Source organism: Salvelinus sp. IW2-2015, linkage group LG1 (genome assembly GCF_002910315.2).
Source record: "Salvelinus sp. IW2-2015 linkage group LG1, ASM291031v2, whole genome shotgun sequence".
Classification (NCBI taxonomy): Eukaryota; Metazoa; Chordata; class Actinopteri; order Salmoniformes; family Salmonidae; genus Salvelinus; species Salvelinus sp. IW2-2015.
In genome coordinates this window covers 16,372,625-16,397,151 of record NC_036838.1, presented here as the reverse complement: position 1 = coordinate 16,397,151, position 24,527 = coordinate 16,372,625, and the positions used below count along the sequence as shown (strand labels likewise).

General features: G+C 39.5%; 1 protein-coding gene across 1 annotated transcript in view; it reads right to left on the bottom strand.

The window, feature by feature from the left end:
- LOC111961767 (cadherin-22) overlaps window positions 1–24,527 on the bottom strand; it is a 161,240-nt gene that overhangs the window by 67,016 nt on the left and 69,697 nt on the right. Inside the window, exons 6-8 of the mRNA XM_023984292.2 lie at window positions 18,211–18,398; window positions 13,901–14,157; window positions 3,438–3,574 (exon numbers count right to left, since the gene is read on the bottom strand). Of these exons, the coding sequence (XP_023840060.1) occupies window positions 3,438–3,574; window positions 13,901–14,157; window positions 18,211–18,398 (582 nt within the window). The remainder of the gene's footprint in view (window positions 1–3,437; window positions 3,575–13,900; window positions 14,158–18,210; window positions 18,399–24,527) is intronic.

Genomic DNA, 24,527 nt, shown 5'->3' with positions numbered 1-24,527 from the left:
CTTCAGGTCAAAAGTCGGAGTTTAAGAAAGAGGCCCGAGTTCCCGAGTTGGAATTCTGAATTGGATGACCGTTCAAAACTCGAGTTCCCAGTTGTCTTGATCGCGGCATCAGATCGTAACTTTGGTACATCAGGGTTGCCAGCTCAGACCCCCCTTTCCAAGGGGTTTATTTTTATTTAGCATATAACCGTCTCTTGTGTTTGTTCCCCATTTATTGATAAATCCCCCATCATAGTAGTATATTATGCATTATATCCTCCCACAATACCGTCCCCCATTTTTACCCCCCACAGATTTACAAACCCCCCTAAAATGGTTTCATCCCTGTTTAGCTTTTGTGCTATGGTTAGGCTAGGTAGTAGGCTAGTATTTGATGTGATGATCTGTGAGGTGAAAACATTTTATTTGCTTTGTGATTTGTCAAAAACGGTAAACGACTTGTCAAGACATGTGCTCCGGTTCTTGTATACACTGTAACAAGCACATCAATGATTTGTAATATGCCGAAAAGTGGCTAAACTAAGTTAATATTTTTCAGGCAATGAGCGCAGCCATCTTTGACTTTGTTTATTTGCGTTTTATAGTGAATGGCATTCTGGGATTAGGGAGTTTTCGCTTGTCAAACTTAAACAAATATGGCTACCATCATAAAGAATTTAGCTGCTGTTAGCTTAGCTGACATGCATTTCTTTTCTAAACAGCATTACATTCGTCTCTTGTGCTCACCAGAGATGTGGTACATTGTACTAGTCTAGCTTTTAGGTCACTAACCTGTTATTTAGACTGGTTTATGGAATGAGTTTGGCTGTGGATGTGTGATGCTTGGATGATGAAGTTCACATTTATCTTTTACAATAAAAGGTCAAATTGTGGAATACAGTTTAAGACCTTCATTTTTTGTCAGTACAAAAAATTATTTAGATGCTGTTTCAGACAACAATGGTGTTTAGACTTGTTTGTTGCATCATAAGTTCTGTTGCTACTGTTCCAATCACGTATTTGAGATCGTACCACTTAACAATGACCACAAATATGTGATTGTACACGTCAAAGGGTTAAGGTCAATAATGGAGTTGGGGAATAATGAGGTCATGTTATTTTACTGTAACCTTAAATTGGCCTCATTCAATTCAACCTTTTGCCACTCCAACGGTAATTAGTCGAAGAGTCATAAAACCAAGTTGCGCAAAACTTCTGCTCAGTGTCCTCGGGACTGGATGAGCCACTGGTGATAAGAAACATTTGGATAGAATTTCTGATGAAATCAACCATCGACTTTGTTTGTCTGGGCTTTTTTTTTTGAGATGCAAGGAAGGGCCCTGTGTATATGCTTGCTATGGGCTGAAATTACTGTCTCACACCCTTGAATGGTCAATTAACATTAAAATATGCCTATGACATAATGCACAAAGAGGAAGAGCACAAAAGCAAACTATTTTTTATATTGAGAATTACAGCTCCAAGCAGATACTGAAAGACTCCTGAATAAAAATTTGCTCCATGTTTGCATAAGAAGTTCAAATCAAATACAATGTTAACACAACAGGAATAAAATACACTAGAAAGGAGCTATATACAGGGAGTACCAGTACCAGATCAATGTGCAGAGGTACAAGGTATTTGATGTAGATACTGTATGTAAACTCAGCAAAAAAAGAAATGTGAAATACAATACATTTTCCATAACCAGAAATATTGTATTTTCAGCTGTTTGAAGCTGGTGTACAAAATCAAAAGTAAAAGACACAAAAAGCATACAAAGCATAGAAAGAGAACACATAGAACAGATCTCCTGCGTCTTAGACTTGCTTTCAATGAGAATGACAGATCTTTTAATCACACCTCTATGTGAATTTGGTCGAGTCATCCAAAAAGTTACATATTGTAGCTTTAAGTTTAGTTTTTGAGTCTTTTACTTTGGGTTTTGTACACCAGCTTCAAACAGCTGAAAATACAATATTTTTGGTTATTGAACATATATTTCACAGCTGTTTAGATGGTACAATAATTCTCTACGCTATACATTGCTTGTTTTGTCACATACACTGAAATTAGGCCAACTATTCGAATTTTAGCAACCAGGAAATTGCGGACCGATTTCTGCATGTTGCACCTTTAGGGGAGAAACACAAATACCAAGAGATGTAGAATTCAGTGTGGTTCTGCTGTAATACTTTCTTTCATCCAGTGTGGACAGGTAGGTATTACTAACCAGATGCAGAATGCAATCTCTTGTGCTTTGAATAAAATCCCAAAATCACATCTGTCGAAGATTAGAAAAAGTACTGAGTGAATGCCCGTCTCTCTTTCCTCCACTAAGTTTAGTCTTTAGGGTATAAGAATAGCTTGTCACCAGCTACTCCACAGTCAGGTTATTACATTCTTCATTTTCTTTGCGAATGAAAAAGCATTAGGCGAGACAAAACAATGTTACATGTGTTCTGCTTTCATTTTGGATTATGTGACAGCTTGGTTGGACGCTGATATTTGTCTGTCAACTGTGATTCCATATCAATATCATAATAATCACATCACGTTAGGCCCATTGATATTTGAAAAAAGAAAACAAACAAGCTTCAGGCTAGTATTATGTCAGTTATTATAGGGGCAGGGCTGGGTGTTATAAACTGTTATGACATATGCTATGTCATTCTCATGACAGTGTTATGTATCATGGCCCTGTGTCTGCCTCTCCATCAAAGGCTTATTAACGATTCTTAAAAACACTTTACTTAAAACATCCAGGTATAATTCTTTAAACTTGTTAGAAGCATGTACTGTATGAGCCTTTACAATATCTTATAAACTGGGTAGTTTGGGTTCTGGATGCTGATTGTCTGAAAGCTATTGTATATCAGACATTATAAACTGGGTGGTTCGAGCCCTGAATGCTGATTGGCTGACAGCCGTGGTATATCAGACCGTATACCACTGGTATGACAAAGCATTTATTTTTACTGATCTAATTACATTGGAAACCAGTTTATAATAGCAATAAGGCACCTCGGGGCTTTGTGGTATATGCACAATATACCACGGCTAAGTGCTGTATCCAGGCACTCCGCAACAAGAACAGCCCTTAGCCGTGGTATATTGGCCATATACCACACCCCATCGGGCCTTATTGCTTAAATATACCACAGGTAGGACGCAAAAATTACTTTATTGTTCTAATTATGTTGGTAAGTTTATAATAGCAATAAGGCACCTCAAGGGTTTGTGCTATATGGCCAATATACCACGACTAAGTGTTGTATCCAGGCACTCCGTGTTGCATCTTGCCTAAGAACAGCCCTTAGTCGTGTTATATTGGCCATATATTTATATCGCCACACTTCCTTAGGCTTTATTGCTTAGTTATATAAGGCTTATAATATGTTATGTCTTTCTATGCATACCATGCAATACAACATTATTTATAGTACTGTAGCGTTTACCTGCTTCCACTGCCATCACAGTAATGTTGTGCCAGCCAGCCGTCTCTCGGTCCAGAATATTGCCCAGCGTGATGGCACCCGACACTGGATCAATGTGGAAGATCTGCTCCTGGTCCGTACTCCGGTCAATGGAGTACCTGGTAGGGAGAGTGAGAAAAAGGGGAATACATAATTGAATGGGGAGTCCATCTGCAATTCTTTTTTAGTGGTGCCCTAACACTGTGGCCCATGGGGATATTGCCAGTTGCATTTGACATTAGGTTATGGCTTCACATTAGCATTTTCAAGTTTTCAAGGAAACTGTGAGCCAGACTCAAAAGACGCTGAAAATAATGATGCATTTAGCCGATGTGCTTGTTTCCCTACTGCACATTTGTCCCCAAACATGTCTGCGGTTTCAGCCCTTGCTGGAGAAAAAAACATAATTAATATTTAATGCTGCACTCCAATGAAACCAAAATACATTTGCACATCCTTGTGGTTGGCTACTCAAGGACCATTCAGGAGAGTACAGAGCCAACAAAATACGATGAGTAGTTTCTCTTCTTTTTCAGCCGGCTTGTATGCCCATCGGGACTTTAATTAAATATTATGAGGATCATCAGTTTCTTTTTCTACCTTTTCCACAAAAAGCTCATCAAAGGGATTGGTCGGGTCTTTGTACATGCCATATAAGATTGCCAAAAGGGCTACAGTGAGATGAGCTTCTTATAGCCTAGGATTGGAGAGCATACTGCATCCACAGTTAGATTATTCTAGTCATATTACATTAGTCTGCCTGTTCCACATTTTACATTTTAGTCATTTAGCAGATGCTCTTATCCAGAGCGACTTACAGTTACTGCATTCATATTAAGATAGCTAAGTGGGACAACTACATATCACAGGCATAGAAAGTACATTTTTCCTCAATAAAGTAGCCCACCCCCCCAATAGGCAATGTTCCCTCTAAACTGCATCTGAATAATCCTCCTCCTCATCTCTAATCCTCTCCTCATCTCGTCAAGTGCGTCTGCTGGTTCAGGTTTTTATTTTTTTTATTTAGAGATGAGGAGGAGGATTATTTAAGATACTATTTGAAGAGGTAGGGTTTCAGATGTTTTCAGGAAGATGGGCAGGGACTCTGCTGTCCTAGCTTCAGGGGAAAGCTGATTCCACCATTGGGGTGCCAGAACAGAGAAGAGCTTGGACTGAGCCGAGCGGGCGCTGCCCTCCCGTAGGGGTTTTGATGGCCAAGAGACCTGAGGTGGCAGAACGGAGTGCTCGGGTTGGAATGTAGGGTTTGAGCATAGTCTGAAGGTAGGGAGGGGCAGTTCCTCTTGCTGTTCCGTAGGTTCTGAATCTGAATCGTAGCTGCAATGTTCATACCAAACATACTATATTAATAAACGGTATTACTAAACTTGAAAAGCTATCATTAAAATATGTTTTATTTATGCAAGAATTGGGGACACACTGCCACCTACACAATATTGATGTAGATTACATCAAATTATATTTCGGCATTCGAAAGTGATATTGAAGGTGTTGAGGCGAAATTATGGAGATGTTACCAATACATTCTATAGCAATTGCAATTGTCAGCACTCTAATATATTCATGGAGAAGTACACATTTCCAGGGAACTGGGAAGCACTAATAAGATACAGTATGCCACTTAATTGTTTTGACAACACAACTACCCATACACGTCAGTTTCAAGACGCCATTACATCTTCCCCAGTCGATAAAGAGCCAAAGAAAGAAAAACTTGGTCAGCTTTTGTGTCCAGATTATGTGTTCATTCCTCTGGGCCTCTTAGCCCCTTGGTACAGCTAGTCCCAGCAAGTGGCCCCCAATGCCCAGTTGGTGCAGGGTGGCAGGGGTGTGGGAGAGCGATGGACCCTGGGCACCGTGCCCCTGGGTTAGTTCCAACCAATAGAGATGATTAAAGTGGTACAGATGGGCATGGCACCGCGCCAACACTCAAGCGGCGGCACTGCCATTGTGTTGTACTTTGCTACACCTGGAGCACTTTCAGTTCAGCCTCATGCATTTTTAATACAGGTAATTTGAACAGCCCGTGTGTGCCGGTGTACGTGAAGCTCTGTTCATCGCACTCGACTAGCCTCTTTTATTCTTCCACCAAAGACCTAAGAGGCTCTGGCACAAAATAATATCATTTTGCTCATAAATAGGGATCTGATCGAACTCAAAGCGGTGTGAGATATTGATGAACCCTCTAGCACGGTCATCAGTCAATGCGGTAGCCCTTTCGGTAATAAAATGGATGAATCAATGTATTCATGATATATATTGCCGTGATGAAGTGGTGTCTTCCCATAGTGCGTTTATTACCATTGTTTTGATTGAAATGTCAGTCCCAAAGTCCATGTACGCTCCATGACAAACTGGGATGGTTGTTTCTATGGGGGCTCATCTCAACGTGTGTTTGTTGATATAAGAGGACATTTGCATCAGCAGTGTTAGTGAATATCTTATAATTACTTGTTTATAAATGTAGTCCTTATTAGCGGGTCTTTAATTTTACATGAATTTGCACAAATAAAGAAGGGTCATTTGTAGCTACAGTATAAACACGTTTCTATTTGTTGAAAGTTCTACTTCTTTACTGGTGAACCATACATTATACTAATAGAATGTCTTATTATACACTCTTGTGCTCCCGAGTGGTGCAGCTGTCTAAGGTACTGCATCTCAGAGCTAGAGGTGTCACTACAGACCCTGGTTCGATCCCGGACTGTATCACAACCGGTCGTGATCGGGAGTCCCATTTGGCCCAGCGTCATCCGGGTTAGGGGAGGATTTAGCCGGGGTAGGCCATCGTTATGTAATAAGAATTTGTTCTTAACTGACTTGCCTAGTTAAATAAAAATAAAACATCAAGAACCTAAAATGGTTCTTCGGCCGTTCCCGTAGGCGAACCCTTTGAAGAACCCTTCTTGGTTCCAGGTAAGAACCCTTTTGTTGTAAAGGTAATGGCGGACTGAACGAAGTTATGTAGAGCACCTCAAGATAAAACATAATATTCGAAATATCTGCTAAATTAGACTAAAATATTAGCACTAAATAATCTGGTGGGTGATAACCTTCAATCTGGATAATAACACAAAACAAATCCTAAGACTAGAGACATTTATCGACAAATATTACGAAAACAAGCAACACCCAAACATGACGGAGAATAAGACAGGGGAACCGAATCAAAAACGAAAACGTGACTCCTCAACCGACACGGATGATCTAATATTCTCAACACCGGCAATGGTAAAGGTCGAAACCGATCTTTTAAGATCAATAAATGAACAACTGGGTATACTTGAATTAGTTAGTAAAGATATAAAAGAGTTGAAGGCAAGCCTAGAGATGAGTGATGAAAAAGCTGCGGCTTTGGAGAAGGAAACACACGCGCTAAAAGGGACGGTCAATAAGATTGAAACCGAATGAATGAATTTAAAAGGAGAACAACGTTCTGAAGGATGCTTACTGGACATACAACTAGATCCATGAGAGAGAATTTGGTACTTACAGGTATCCAAGAGAAGAAGGAGAGGTTCCTGAATCTGTAGTTAGAGAGTTCCTTTTTGCAGCGCTTCAGATACCGCGCGAAGTTATCGATAAGATCACACTTGAACATGTACACGCTTGGCAGAGAGGGCAGAGGTACGAACGCCCATCGTTGCCAATTTGCTTCATTTAAAGATAAAATAATGGTTAAAAGCCTGGTAAAAGACTTGCTGGGACCAAAATTGGCATGAATGATCAGTTTCCGAAGAAATTGCAGAACGGCGCAAAGTTCTGTATCCAATTTTCAAAGAAATAGATTAAAGCGAAACGAGTAGCTCTCGTCGTGATAAACTATATATTGTAACCAGTTGTTCAGAGACACAAAGATTACTCCATGGTTATTTTAAAAATTACAAAGTTCTCATAGATGAGGAATAAACACATTCAAGCCCAGTTACTGATTGTACACAATAAATACAAATATAGCTTTTCTATAAATCTTCAATATAACTAATTGAACACAAGCACTATTTCTATATAGTGATAAAAACTAAGTAAACAGAAGGCACAGTATGTGTGGATGGTGTGGTGTGTGTTTATTTTTATTTGTTATGTTTTGAAAAGTTGAGTGATGAGTAATGAAATAGTTGCATATCCAGAGCCAGTGTATTGCTGTGGGCGGGTATGAGAGGGCTTTCAATGTTGTTTAGATGATGGATATCTTTTATAATGAATTACACGTCTTATTTTTTTGTCCTATCATGGGGAACTACATTTTTAAAATAAATTATATTATTATTTATTATCCTATTTAATGGTACGGTCCATGGCCCTATACCCTAGACACCCACATGAATAGCCCAGATACTAAGGAGAAGTCCCTAACTGTTTTATGTGCATGCTGTATGCGGTCTGTATGCAGCCAAAATGAGGTCAGGGACCAAGAGCAGACACTGCCCCTCAAGATTCTGAGCCTGCTTGGCAGGGTTGGTCTGCAAGCCAAAGCCCCTAAAGGGAGAGCATAATAAACAAGGAAATTCTCAAAGCTGCTAATAGAGAACCTTGATGACCTTGTACTAGCCGGTGGGGATTCCGGTGGGGTGCCCCCACCCAGGCAGTGGCAGTGTGTGCAACACTAGCTGCAGTAACCCATGGGGAGGGGGTCACACTCGGACATTCGAGAGGGGGTATATTATTGTGGCCTGGTGGCACGAAAACAATCGGACTGCATGGAGAGGTTGGGAACATGGTCAAAATGGATGACCGTATTGTGGGTGTTTCGGAGAGAGGTGTACATTTGACCTCATCATCTAGGATGTGACAATGGTAATAAATCTCTACATTTATGCTTTTTTTTGCGCGGTCTTGCAGGCCTTCTCATGCAGCTGCAATTGCAAGTACATTTGTAAATGACCTCTTGAGTTGGGCTCTGGGATGGTGCAATTGTTGAGAGGGTAGTTATGGTTGTGTGGGGGTAAGGGCTGAATGTGTGTGGGTGCATGTGTGTGATCCCACAACTGTTGCGAAGGAAGAAGTAAAAGATGTTATGGGACTATAGAGGATGATTCCAGCAATATGTATAAAATCGAGGTGAGGGCGATGGAAATGCATTTGGAATGGTCTGCTTCGGTTCGGTGTGGTGTCTGTGCACTTTTGAGGATGGTACCAGTCGGTCGGGGCTGTGCGATGCGGGGGGTCGGGGGTGGTCTTGCCGGGCATTGGGATGCAACCAACTCGAGATGGGGGCTTTTGGCGGGTGGATAGTGGGGACCAATTGAGGTTTGTTAGTGGAGATGCAAATGTCATGGTAACTATATAGACACTCAATCATTATGTTATACTTTTAATAGGCGTTTACAAACATATATTTTGATCAAAATCATTGAAAGTGTGTCTCATTATGGTGTGTGAAATAAGTATAGCCAGTTACAATTGTAATGGCTTAGCAGATCATAAGAAAACGATCAGTATTTACCTGGCTAAAGAGAAGGATTATAATATCTACTGTTTAAGGAAACCATTCAACAGTTTTAGATGAAGTTTTTGTGAAAAAGAAACTGGGGGGGCGAAATATATTCTCCATGGGCAAAGAAATTCAAAAGGGGTGAATGGTTTTATTTAATAAATTTGATCCAAATGTGAACTTGTCCAAACAGATCCTCAAGGTAGATGGATTTTTAAATATGTTATTGGACAATAAACATATATGGCTTATTAACCTATACGGTCCGAATAATGATGATCCAAGCTTCTTTGACATATATATAGAATGTTCAACTCTACAAGCAACACTAGTCTTATTATAGTGGGAGATTTTAAATACGGTCTTAAATACCTCTATGGACCGGAAAGGAAATCACACTAAACTATCACCTAGGCACTTAAGAATCAGGAATGTCATGGAATTATTGGAATTAGTGGATATATGGAGACTTAATACCTGACCTAGTGAGCTATAATGGCGGAGGCTTAATCAAGCTAGTGCCTTGACTACTTTCTTATATCATTCTTCTGGCACAAAAGTTAAAAAGTGTTTGATAGGGACGAATGCGGTCGGACCATACATAATGGCTATATACTTACTCTTACAGATTTCCACGTGGGCGAGGATATTGGAAATTTAATCAAAGCCTACTAGTGATAATTGTTTAGAACTAGGACAGAAGAATTTATATAACTGACTTTTTTAGACATAATAGGTACAGCAGATCCCATATTGTATGGGACACTTTTAAAGTGTGCCTTAGAGGCATGCATTCAGTACTCCATTATAAAACAAAGCAATTTCGATCAAACAGAGTCCATTAACACAAGGAATTGAAGTACTACAGCTACAGTTAGATAACAAAAAACGGTACCATAGAGGCACAGATAAGTTAGAGGAAAAACAAAAGAAATGGAGGCAACTTATTCAAGAAAGATCAGTGTAATATATTACAAAATAAGCTAACTGGATGGATATGGGGAAAAATGCACCAAATTCTTTTTCAATCTTCGATTGAAATTCGCTACCAAAAACGTATTAAACTTGTTACAATGATGGAGTCACGCATATTCACCAAATGATATTTTGGAGAGTAAAGTACTTTAAGATATATTTTCGTTTCGAGCTCCTCCATCTCCACTAACTGAAATAATTGTATGGATTTTTTCCCTAAATATAATGTAAAAATTAACATCTGTACAGAAAGACTCATGTGAAGGCTAATTACAGAGGGAGGCATACTTGATGCAATTGGGGCTTTAAGGAGGGAAAACTCCAAGACTGGATGGCATACCAGTGGAAGTATACAAACATTTTTTTTATTACTCAAAGACCCATATTAGCTTGTTTTAACCAACTCTATATAAATGATAGATTAATCGACACGCACAAGAGAAGGAGTGTGATATCAATTATTCTGACAGGACCCCAAGGGTATATAAAGATCCAGTCCATTTAAAAAATTGGAGACCTCTTACACTTCATGTTTGGATGCAAAAATCCTAGCAAAATGCTTGGCGAATAGAAAAAAGTCTTGTCAGATATTTTATCATCCTAATCAGACAGGTTTTTACATGACGATACATGGAGATAATATAAGGCAAGTACTGGAAACAATTAGAACACTATGAAATATCGGGGACACAGCTGGTTTTCATAGCTGTTTGAAAGGCTTTTGATAAGTACGACTGGAGTTTATATATAAATGCTAGAAATTTCAATTTTGGGGAATCTCTTATAAATGGGTAAAAATTTGTATAGTAACCCTAGGATTGTAAAGTAAATAATGGCTACATTCAGATTTTAACTATCTGAGGAGTAACAAGGTTGTCCACTATCGGCATATCTATTTATTTTGCCATCGAAATGTTTAGCTGTTAAATGATAACAATTAATATTAAGGGATAGAAATCCAGGCCTAAAAACTAGTGTCATTGTACGTTGATGATTCTGTTTTCTTTATTAACACAACTAGAATCTCTCCACGGCTCTTAGAGGATCTAGATACATTTGCTATCCTCTCTGGATTAAAACCAAATTATGATAATGTACCATATTACGTATTGAGTCACTAAAAATACACATTTTACATTCCATGTGTTTATACCAAATTAAATGGTCTGACGGTGATGTGACATACTCGGTATACAAAATCCCAAAAGAAAAATGATTCACTCCAATACATTTTTATATGAGTTAGCAAAAATAGATAAGATCTTGCTACCATGGAAAGGAAATACCTGTCTTTTTGTGGGAAAATCACCCTGATTAACTCTTAATCATATCACGTTTACCTATTTGCTTATGGTTTGCACACCAAACTAGTGACTTGCTTTTTAAATTATTTGAACAAAAAATATTCAATTTTATTGTGGAACGGCACAGATAAAATTAAAAAGGGCCATTTTATATAAGATATGAATTTCGGAGGGCAGAAATTATAAATATTAAAGCATTGACCTCTCACTAAGGCATCAGTCATACAAAAGTTATACTTAAATCCAAACTGGTTCTCTAGTAGATTGGTACGAATGTCTTCATCTATGTTCAAGAAGGGCTTTTTCCCTTTATTCAGATTACACCTGCTCACTTTCGTTGCTTGAAAAGGAAATAATCCAAAATATCTTTTTTTTTAACAAGCCTTAGAAAGTTGGTTGCAATTTCAGTTTAATCCACCTGAAAGGACGGAACAAATAGTACAACAAATCTTGTGGTTAAATTCAAATATATAGTAATTGATAAAAAACTGTATATCGAGAATAAAAAATGTATAATTTTTGTGAATGTATATAAATAGGACTGGTGAGTAATGTCACACATGCAGCTAACACAGACATATGGGAAGTTCTGCTCTACCCAAATTACAACCAATTAATTGCAGCATTACCACAAAAATGAAGAGGCAGTGGAAGGGGATAAAAGTAAGGAATTGTATGTCGGCCTTATATTAAAGAACATAAATGGTAAAGAAAAGTGTGATAAATAAAAACATATACCAATTTCTTTAGGACCAAAAAACTACAGCTGTGCCATATAAATTGCAAAATAGTTGGGAAGAGAATTTTCGATGTACCCATTCCATGGCACATGGTTTATGAATTGATACGCAAAACAATGCCGGATTCAAAAATCGAATTTTTCAATTTAATTATTGTACAAAATTCGTGCAACTAATAGAATGTTACATATATGGGGGATACAATCTTCTCAGCTCTGTAGATTCTGCTGTGAGGAGGCAGAGTCATTAGACCATTTATTTTGGTATTGTCCGCATGAGCTCGTTTTGGTCACAGGTCAGGAATGGTTGAAGAATTGCAACATTTGCGGTAGAACTAACGCTACAGATAGCAATACTGGGGGATTTGAAAAGCCATAGTCAATCAATCAATAATATATATTATTTTAGCAAAAATGTTTATTTTTAATTTACAATCCGTGGAAGCTATGAGAATAGGAATTCAAATCTTTTGTGAAGCATCACAGCACAGCTGAAAAATATATGGCAATAAAAATCCGAAATGGATGATGTTGGAAGATAGATGGAAAGGTGAGTGGAGCTGAAGGGTGGACTAATAACAAGATAAACATGTAGGGTACGGGATCTGTGAAATGTGTATAGGTGCGAGCTATTGTGAAATAGCACAGTTACAAGTGGAAATCAAACTGGATGGACAAAGATAGAGGAAGGACTAGAACAAACAAGAGAGAACTATTATAAAGTAGACTGTGTCTGTAAATGTGTATAGAATGTATAAATTGAGGTAAAAACAGAAATGTTATCAGTTTACTCCAATTGGGGATCGGTGGTAGGGTTTGCAGGGAATAATAATAAAGGTATAATCTTTAAAGAAAAGTATGTATGTCTATGTAGGTATGTGTATGTATTATTGTGTATATGTATGCATACGTGAATGGATATATATATTTACCCCAAAAATATGGGGATTGGAAATGATGCAGACATATACATTGGAAACAAATTCTTTCCGCAATATTAAGCTGATCCACCCCCCCCCCAAAAAAAAAAAAAGACCCTTTTGTTTTCATGTAGGACCTTTCCCAGAGGTCTACATGGAACCCAAAAGGGTTCTCCTATGGGGGACAGCAAAATAACCTTTTTGGAACCCTTTTTTCTAAGAGTGTAGGCCAATCTCTATGACTTCTTATAGGCAATGTTCCCTCTAAACTGCGTGCGTGCATGGCAGCTCCCCCAGGACTGCCACGCAAAATAAATAACAGCCCGCGCAGACGCACAAGATTGAACTTCACTCAACTTTACGAGTTTCGCCCTGTTAGTTTACACTATCAATGTTTCTCTCTACTGTAATTGTGAGCGAATCATCCGAATATTAGCTCCATTCAACGCAACATACCAAAACTAATCTAACTATGCAATACTTATTTGTCCGTGATTTTGTTTTAGGCAGAGCACATATCGTGAGTAGATGTGTTTGTTTTGAGATCAAATATTGAGTTATTAGCCCAGTTAGATCATTTCTGGTCAGCAATAGGTGAGTGATGGCTTCCTACAAGAGAACAACATGTGTACATTTCTACCCATCTTTGAAGATGGGGTCAGGTAAAGAAATGTTTGTCTTAAAGGGGCAGTGTTGTATTTTGAGACTGGCTTGAATAAACGAAGAAGCCAATAGGCAGAGGGTTGAAAAGCCTCCATGCTTGTCTGAAATCGCTGTACTAATAATGGTATGGGAATAATAATGCATTTTATTTTGTAAAATGGTTTCTTGCATCATACAACGTGACTAAAAACATTGAACACCACACATGGCTGCTACTGTAGGATGCATCATAGAATATCTATTTTCAAGTGAAAATGTTATGGGATGCATTTTCTCAATCATTTTTGATGGTAGGCCACCCTGACAGGCTTACTGTACATTATGATCAAATAGCCACAGTAGCCTACTTGGACACTGGGAAACGCTGTCACAGTAGGATCCATGATCCATACCTGACAGGTGCGTTCTCCATGTCCGGGTCCTTGGCAGTCACAGTGCCCACCAGCGCCCCTAGCCTAGCATCCTCCTGGACCTCCAAGATGGTTCCCTCAGCAGGGTGGAAGACCGGCGGCTCATCAATGTCGTTTACACTGACCCGCACGATGGTCTGGTCCCGAAAAGAACCCAGCTCCGAAAAGCGGGGGTCTACGTGCTTGTTGACAGCCTCCACCACCACGTTGTGTGTGCGCTTGCTCTCAAAGTCCAATGCCTTAACAGAGCACAAACAGAGAGGAGCTAAAGCAGTGACATGTCACAAAGGGTGCGTACGTGTAAGCTGAACAGGTATAAGCACTCCTTCATACCTAAACAGCAATAAGTACATCTGAGCTGTGGTAGTATGCCACTGACATAATGTGTAGGGGCAGTTTACAGTAGATTACACACTGGGTGTAGAAAACATTAAGAACACCTTCCAAATATAGAGTTTCATCCCCCCCCCCCCCCCCCACACGGATGCTGGTCCATGTTGACTACAATGCTTCCAACACTATTGGTGGTGGAACCTTCTTGATACACACAGGAAACTATTGAGCGTGAAAAACCCAGCAGCGTTGAAGTTCTTGACACAAACAAGTGCGCTTGGCACCTACTACCATACCCCGTTCAAACGCACTTAATAAATATTGTGTCTTGCCCATTCACCCTCTGAATGGCACACATACACAATCCATGTCTCAATTGTCTCAAGGCTTAAAATCCTTCTTTAACCTGTCTCCTCCCCTTCATCTACACTGATTGAACTGGATTTAACAAGTAACATCAATAAGGCATCACAGCTTTCACCTGGATTCACCAGGTCAGTTTATGTCATGGAAAGAACAGGTGTTCATTATGTTTGGTACACTCAGTGTATACGGTGCATTCGGAAAGTATACAGGCCCTTGACATTTTCCACGTTTTGTTACGTTACAGCCTTATTCGAAAATGGATGGAATTGTATTTTTAATGACGAAACATAATAATGACGAAACAAAAACAGATTTTTAGAAATGTTTGCAAATGTATTAATATCACATTTGCATAAGTATTCAGACCCTTTACTCAGTACTTTGTTGAAGCTCCTTTGGCAGCGATTACAGCCTTGAGTCTTCTTGGGTATGACGCTACAAGCTTGAAACACCTGTATTTGGAGAGTTTCTCCTATACTTATCTGCAGATCCTCTCAAGCTCTGTCAGGTTGGATGGGGAGCATCGCTGCACAGCTACTTTCATGTCTCTCCAGAGATGTTCGATCGGGTTCAAGTCAGGACTCTGACTGGGCACTCAAGGACATTCAGAGACTTGTACCAAAGCCACTCCTGCGTTGTCTTGGCTGTGTGCTTAGGGTCGTTGTCCTGTTGGAAGTGAACTTTCACCCCAGTCTGAGGTCCTGAGCGCTCTGGAGCAAGTTTTCATCAACGATCTCTCTGTACTTTGGTCTATTCATCTTTCCTTAGAACCTGACTAGTCTCCCAGTCCCTGCCACTGAAAAACATCCCCACAGCATGATGCTGCCATCACCATGCTTCACTGTAGGGATGGTGCCAGGTTTCCTCCAGACGTGACACTTGGCATTCAGGCCAAAGAGTTCAACCTGGTTTCCTCAGACCAGAGAATTTTGTTGTGGTCATGTGCCTTTTACTGAGGAGTGGCTTCCGTCTGGACACTCTACCACAATGGCCTGATTGGTGGAGCGCTGCAGAGTTGGTAGTCCTTCTGAAAGGTTCTTTCATCTCCACAGAGGAACTCTGTCTGGTCACTTGGTCACCTCCCTGACCAAGGCCCTTCTCCCCCGATTGCTCAGTTTGGCCGAACGGCCAGCTCTCGGAAGAGTCTAGGTGGTTCCAAGCATCTTCCATTTAAGAATGATGGAGGCCACTGTGTTCTTGGGTACCGTCAATGCTGCAGACATGTTTTGGTACCCTTCCCAAGATCTATGCCTCGACACAAATTTTAGGGTATTTTGTTTAGATTGATGAGGAATTTGTTTTATTTAATCTATTTCAGAATAAGGCTATAAAGTAACAATGTGGAAAAAGGGAAGAGGTCTGATGTGTATGTACGAGACATGTACAATGTCTATGATATGGGTAACGTGCAATGCATGTATTATGTTGAGGTTGTAATGCACATTGATTATTTTGTGTACAGCAGCACTGTGTGTCTAAGACCGTGATCCCCTCAGGAACAGTAAAGTTAATTCTATCATTTAATTCTATCATGCTGCAGCTGTACAGTGGCTTGCGAAAGTATTCATCTCCTTGGCATTTTTCCTATTTTGTTGACTTACAACCTGGCATAAAAATTGATTTTTGGGAGGTTTGTATCATTTGATTTACACAACATGCCTACCACTTTGAAGATGCAAAATATTTTTTTATGTGAAACAAACAAGAAATAAGACATAAAAACAGAACTTGAGGGTTCATAACTATTCACCCCCCTCCAAAGTCAATACTTTGTAGAGCCACCTTTTGCAGCAATTACAGCTGCAAGTCTCTTGGACTTTTGCTCATTCTTCAATGAAAAACTGCTCCAGCTCCTTCAAGTTGTATGGGTTCTGCTGGTGTACAGCAATCTTTAAGTCATAGCACAGTTTCTCAATTGGATTGAGGTCTGGGCTTTGACTAGGCCATTCCAAGACATTTAAATGTTCCCCCTTTAACCATTCAAGGGTTGCTTTAGCAGTATGCTTAGGGTCATTGTCCTGCTGGAAGGTGAACCTCTGTCCCAGTCTCAAATCTCTGGAAGACTGAAACAGGTTTCCCTCAAGAATGTCTTTGTATTTAGCACCATCCAGCATTCCTTCAATTCCGACCAGTTTCCCAGTCCTGGCCGATGAAAAACATCTCCACAGCATGATGCTGCCACCACCATGCTTCACTGTCGGGATGTTGTTCTCGGGGTGATGAGAGGTGTTGGATTTGCGCCAGACATAGCGTTTTCCTTGATGGCCAAAAAGCTACATTTTTGTCTCATCTGACCAGAGTACCTTCTTCCATATGTTTGGGGAGTCTCCCACATGCCTTTTAGGGAACACCAAACATTTTTGCTTAATTTTCTGGCCACTCTTCCGTAAAGCCCAGCTCTGTGGAGTGTACAACTTAAAGTTGTCCTATGGACAGATTCTCCAATCTCCGCTGTGGAGCTTTGCAGCTCCTTCAGGGGTCTCTTTGTTGCCTCTCTGATTAATGCCCTCCTTGCCTGGTCCGTGAGTTTTGGTGGGCGGCCCTCTCTTGGCAGATTTGTTGTCATATTCTTTCCATTTTTAATAATGGATTTAATTGTGCTCCGTGGGATGTTCAAAGTTTCAGATATTTTTTTATAACCCAACCCTGATCTGTACTTCACCACAACTTTGTCCCTGACCTGTTTGGAGAGCTCCTTGGTCTTCATAGTGCCGCTTGCTTGGTGGTGCCCCTTGCTTAGTGGTGTTGCAGACTCTGGGGCCTTTCAGAACAGGTCTATATATACTGAGATCTTGTGATACTTAAATAAAGATCACCTGTATGAAATCTAACTAATTATGTGACTTCTGAAGGTAACTGGTTGCACCAGATCTTATTTAGGGGCTTCATTGCAAAGGGGGTGAATACAAACGCACCACTTTTCCGTTTAGGATATTTCTGCATTTTTTTTTTTTAAACAAGTCCTTTTTTTCATTTCACTTTACCAATTTGGACTATTTTGTGTATGTCCATTACATGAAATCCAAATAAAATCCTATTTAAATTACAGGTTGTAAAGCAACAAAATAGAAAAAACGCCAAGGGGTGAATACTTTTGCAAGGCACTGTGGTTTGCCAGGTGAATGGTTGTCAAATGTCTCTGGTATATGAAATCTTTACCTTCCAAGCAATCAGTTAAGATTAATGACAATGTTCTGATGTGAAAGAATGTAATGATTTCCTTCCCACACAGTCAATTAACAGATTGGTTCAACTTAATTAAGATTAGATAGAATCAAGACAATCAGGAATTAGAAGGATCATTCTGCAATTAACACTTGTAATTGCTGTGACGATAGACTGAACTTCTATATGCTTTACAAAATGTAACACAGAACTATCACATTACTGGCACATTCTTTGTTACAGAAAGTAGAACGTTTTGTACTGTAAGCTTTTGCTTCATGTAGGCACAGATCTTAGATCACTGTTTAGAGGCAACTTTATCCTACTCTAACCTTGTGTAGAAGTTACCCGTAGACATAGATCTAGGATCAATCCTTATCAAATCCTAACTATAACCATTAGGTGGTAAAACTTTATTTTACTCCCACCTTTTTGATGGTGATGATGGCCTCTTGCGTATCACTGTCGGTGGTGACTTTGAAGAGTTCCCCACCCTCCTCATCTTTGATCAGGTAGCTCATGTCTGTGTTCTCCCCCATGTCTGCGTCCGTGGCGATCACCCTCCCCACCGGCGTCCCCACGGCTGCCCCCTCAGACATCGAAAACTGGTACATCTCTGAAGAAGAGGAGTGGGGAGGTGGAGAAGGTAGAGGGAGAAATGTGTGTAAGAAGAGGAGAGAAGGTGGAGGAGGGTGAAGATTAGGGGAAGCATGAGGGGGAAAAGGATGAGGAGAAGGAGGAAGATGAGGAGGAGGTAGATAATATTTGGGAGGAAGAAGAGAAGTAGATGAAGACGGATGGTAGGAGGAGGAAGAAAGACAAATGCCTTCAATACATAAGCTCACAATTTACTCTATGTATGAGCACTTCCATAATCAGCAAAAAGAGAATTCACCCAGGATCTTTATTCTGTAGAGACAACAACCTACTGACTCATGCATCCATCCACCCCCAGTGTTTGACCCATAATCCCATTGGTACTCACGATTCAATGCCTTATTTGCTATATCTTTAACCAAAGCCTAAAGGAATGTGTGTGTCCACAGGCGTGAAGGAAGCTAAAGTAACTCCACTGCCTAAAAATAGTAAAGCACCCTTTGCTGGCTCTAACTGCCACACAATCAGTTTGCTGCCTGTTCTTAGTGAACTAATGGAGAAGATTGTGTTTGACCAAATAGAATGCTATTTTTCTGAGAACAAGTTAAAGTAGGGATAGTCGTCCCGTCAACGGGGCAGTTGTAAATCATGCAGCGCCATGTGTCATGATCGCAGATTTTAGAGAAACAACAAATGTTGGTACATATAAGTGTCTTATATTGGCTGAAAGCTTACATTCTTGTTAATTTAACTTCACTGTCCAATTTACGGTAGCTATTACTGCTAAAAAAAATCCATGCTACTGATTGAGGAGAGCTCCTAACAACAAAACACTTTTTTCACCGTGATAGTTTTGATAAATTCACCTCTAAAGGTGAAATGTGTACTTACATTGTGAAATATTGGTCTGAATTATCATCCCAAGGGTCCCAGAGATAACATGAAGTGTTGTTTTGTTAGATAGAATCATTTTTTATATCCTAAAAAGGTCCATATTGCATGCACAATCGATTTTGTATTTCCACTCGTTCAATTTGCAAAGAAAGGAATCTGTGAAAATCTAACCCTAAACGTTGTTTCAACCAGTCAAATTACGTTCGTATTTATTCCTCAGAGATCCTAGAACGTAACCAGACTTCACTATATCATTAGGAGTGTAGTATATCTTATAGGACACCAAATTTGGTCTGAGAGCGACGCCTTCATGGCGCGCCGATGACATGGCTGTCTTCACTTGATTGACTGTAACTTTGTAAAATAAGCACCAATTGGGGTCAAACAAAGTTAGCTAGATAGCCAATGAGCTGGGCTTTACGGGAGTATGCGGAAATCCCGTATCTGTCGCACAATTTTGCTGCTAAACTTGTGCGACAGCAAGCCTTTTCCTTTTGGACAACAATTGCAAGAATATGGAGAGTTATGAAGTTATGAAAACTGGGTGTGTTGCAAATGTTGAACTTAAAATATGGCTACTAATACTGGAAAAGCTAAATCAAAGACCAAGTATACAAATTTGACGATGTTCTTGCAGAAAAATCTTTTGTAAATGCGTCCTTCACGATTTGCCGAAATATACCTGGGTGACTTCACACTAAATGTCATGTTGCTTGCTCATACTTCAAGTTATCAGTGTGAAACTTTGCACATGCACTGCTGCCCTCTTGTGGCCACCATCTAAATTACAACCAGATTGACGGCTAGATGTGGGACCTTTCTGTTGCATTTCAAAGATGGTGGTAGAATTCTTATGTTTTTTAAACGGTTGTTTTTTTCTTTGTATTTTCTTCTACAAGATCTATTATGTTATATTCTCCTACATTCCTTTCACATTTCCACAAACTTCAAAGTGTTTACTTTCAAATGGTACCAAGAATATGCATATCCTTGCTTCAGGACCTGAGCTACAGGCAGTTAGATTTGGGTATGTCATTTTAGGCGAAAATTGAAAAAAAGGGGGCTATCCCTAAGAAGTTTTTATCTACTGACTTTCACTATGCATATAGAGAAGGGCACTCAACTTGTACTGCACTGAGTCAGATGACTGATGACTGGTAATTTTTTTWAAATAATAAATAAAATAGTTGGAGCTATTTTGTTAGATTTCAGTGCAGTCTTTGAAGTGATTGATCATAAATTGTTACTGAAAAAACAAACTTGCTATAGCTTTACATCACATGCCATCACATGGTTGGAAAGTTATTATAGAACACAGAGAGCATTCTTCAATGGACGTTTCTCTAACATCAGCTACAGTATGCACAGTTTGGTGTCCCTCATGGCAGCTGCCTTGGGCCGTTACTCTATGTTTCCAAATGATTTGCCACTAGTCTTACACAAAGTTAGAATGACTATGTATGTGGATGATTCCACACTCTACATGTCAAAGTTGAGAAAGCTAAACTTCTAGGTATAACAAAGGATGGTCAATTATAAATCGGCAAGTCATATGCACAACGTTTTTGTGAATATGGGGAGGGGTATGTCTGTTATAAAAAAATGTTCTGTGTTTTTGACACAAAAATCAACTGTACTAGTTGTTCAGGCTCTGGTCTTGTCCCATCTTGATTACTGTCCAAAAATATGGTCAAGTTCTGCAAAGAAAGAAATAACAAAGCTGCAGCTGAAGCACGCCTTGCCCTTAACTGCACATACAGTACAGAACTAACATCAACAACATGCATGCCAGTCTTTCCTGGTTGAGGGTTGACGAGAGATGAACGGCTTCTCTTCTAGTTTCTATGAGAAATATTACTGTGACCAGGGGTCTCTTCACAGTCCCCTACTCCAAAACTAATCCATGGCAACGTACAGTTTTATACAGAGCCATGATCGCATGAAACTCCCTTCCATCTCCATTTACTTTAAAAAACAGCTAATGAAATGGCAGGGACTGTGACGGGACAAACAGACACGTGCGCACACACACACACAATTTTTGTTGTTATTGTTTGTATATAGTTGTATTTTAAATTTGTGTCAATGTCTTTGTCGATCAGTGTATCAGTGTTTTGTTACTTGTAATGTTTTTTTTTTTTGTGGACCTTGGGAAGAGTAGCTGCTGCAAAAGGGGGATCCAAATAAACACATACATGCACTGGGTTTTTGGCTCAGTTTTAGACCAAGGCATGATGCTGACCCACAGGTGATAATTGTCAGGACATGGAGTTTACTGCCACCACATAGAGCAACTCTTTCAATACTCTCCTGTAGAATTTTCTAAATAGACTAACTTTTTTTGGACCACTGCACAAAGCCACATTTTGTGTGGGATACCAGCATTGGGGTAAATTCAAAACAGAATATCTAATTCTCCTCAATGATTCTCTATGAGAACAAATGGAATTTGAACTGGGATTTTACTTCCTGAATGGACTGAATTTAAATAGAATTCACCTCAACCATGTGGGACACAGATAAATAAAACAGTTGCACATGTCGCACAATCCCATGTAAAAAAAATAAATTACCCCTTTTTTCGTGATTACGAACTTGTCTCATCACTGCAACTTCCCAACGGGCTCGGGAGAGGCGAAGGTCGAGTCATGCGTCCTCTGAAACATGACCCAACTAACCGCACTTCTTAACACCCGCTCGCTTAGCCAGCTGCACCAATGTGTCGGAGGAAACACTGTTCAACTGATGACCTCAGTCATCCTGCAGCCACCCAGCCCACCACAAGGAGTCACTAGAGTGCGATGAGCCAAGTAAAGCCCCCCCGGCCAAACCCTCCCCTAACCCGGACAATGCTGGGCCAATTGTAATGGGATGACACAGCCTGTGATTGAACCCCAGGCTGTAGTGACACCATAACACTGTGATGCAGTGCCTTAGACCACTGTGCCACTCAGGAGGCCATAATCCTATGCTTTTCGAATAAAACTATGTATCCTCGACCCCATACAGTATTTTGAAATGGCTAAGAAGTTATAGAGCAGAAAAAACTCTATAGGCGACAGCCAAGAGATGGACTAAATCAGGTTATGTGAGATGAAGAGACTAGAGTGTCATGACTAGAAGAGAATAAATCAAGTACAACACACTTAAACTCAAGACAGTTATCTGATAGGTTTAATAAAAGTAATGTTGTTCATCTCATAAGAATGGGAAATGAGGAAAAACACTCACTGCTACTATTCACCAGGGTTGAAATCAATTCCATTTCAATTCTTGATTTCACTCATGAAGTGGAGAATTACATTCAAATTTCAACAATCTTCAAATTATGGAATTGGAATTTGACTGTTTGTCATTGAGTTGTAATCATAAAACCTTAAATCTTTGGAATTGAATTGGAATTCAATATTTGTACATTTCCTAGTTAATGTAATTAATGCACTTGGTATAGAACATTTACTGAAGGATTTGTTTTAAATAATTTCAAATTATATGTATATATGTTCAGTATAGCTAGGCTGTCTGAACAGTGACATAATCAGCCTGAAAACATGAGGGAATTGAATAAAAATTGGATTTGTGGAATTGTTGGTATAATATTGAATTGGGAGTATGCATAGACAATAAGCAGTGAGTAGCAGCAGTATAAAAACAAAGATGGGGGGGGTGGAGTCCATGTAAATAGTTTGGTGGCCATATTATTATTATTATTATTATTTGACCCTGCTGGTCATCTATGAACATTTGAACATCTTGGTCATGTTCTGATATAATCTCCACCCGGCACAGCCAGAAGAGGACTGGCCACCCCTCATAGCCTGGTTCCTCTCTAGGTTTCTTCCTAGGTTCTGGCCTTTCAAGGGAGTTTTTCCTAGCCACCGTGCTTCTACACCTGCATTGCTTGCTGTTTTGGGTTTTAGGCTGGGTTTCTGTACAGCACTTCGAGATATCAGCTGATGTAAGAAGGGCTTTATAAATACATTTGATTTGATTAACAAACCATGTGCTGGTATTGTGCATGTGGTTTACAAGATAACTACACTTTTAGTTCCACTAAGACGTCAAGTATACACTAGAAAAGGTTCTTAACGTTTCTGAATCATGTACTAGTTGTCACGCCCTTAGTACACCTTAGTTCCTTTTTTATGTCTCTATTTTGGTTTGGTCAGGGCGTGAGTTGGGGTGGGCATTCTATGTTGTTTTTTCTATGTTTTATTTTCTATGTGTTTGGCCTGGTCTGGTTCCCAATCAGAGGCAGCTGTCTATCGTTGTCTCTGATTGAGAACCATACTTTGGTAGCCTTTTCCCACCTCGTGTTTGTGGGTAGTTGTTTCCTGTTTTGTGTTGTGTCACCTTTCAGGACTGTTGAGATTTTCGTTGTTTCACTTTGTTATTTTGTGTTCAGTTATAATATATTAACATGGACACTTACCACGCTGCGTTTTGGTCCGATCTATCCTGTTCATCAGATGAAGAAGATCGTTACACTAGTGTCATAGGTAATATTTTGTTTCACCAGGAAACACATGTCGAAGACATCCTCATCCTTTTACTGAGGACCAATGTGAAATGTACAATACATATTTATATGTTCATTGTGAATTGGAATTTGTCTATTTCTTGCTGTTGTATAGTACTGCTTTGGCTCAAGTTTGTTCACTTGAGTTTAATTTATAAAATACACTGAGAAATAAAAAAGAAAAGTATCAGAATTCTAAATTGCAGGAAAATGTTGCAGCTTTTTTATTTTCCCAAGGCCCTGTTTAAATTATTTAGACAGATATCCTTCCTTCCTTGTTTCCATAAGCTTAGCAGATATCTATACGTGATTGGATAAGCTTAAGCAAGGTCAGCAACCTATTCATTTCACCAGTTCAGATCTGTTAGTACTTCAAGAAAGGTACGAAGGAAGGATGCATATTTCTGAAGTATTCAAACAGGACCCTGTATATTGATAACCGGGTTCCATTACGGCCTTTGACCTTTCTCCAGCTGATACATTACGAATGTCAACAGCCTAAATCCATACCATTGGAATAAAAAAAATGGTTAATCAGCTCCATTGATTCTGTGTCTTATCATATGCAGACATATGGAAACTCCCAAAACCACTTTCATCAGTTAATTGCCTAACCCTTCTAAGCCAAGTGTTAGACCTGTGGATAAATATAAGTGAAATTATTTTCTCCAAGTGCTTCTGGACACTCCATGTAGACTGATACTTATATTACTGATGGGTGTAAGTGCACTGCAA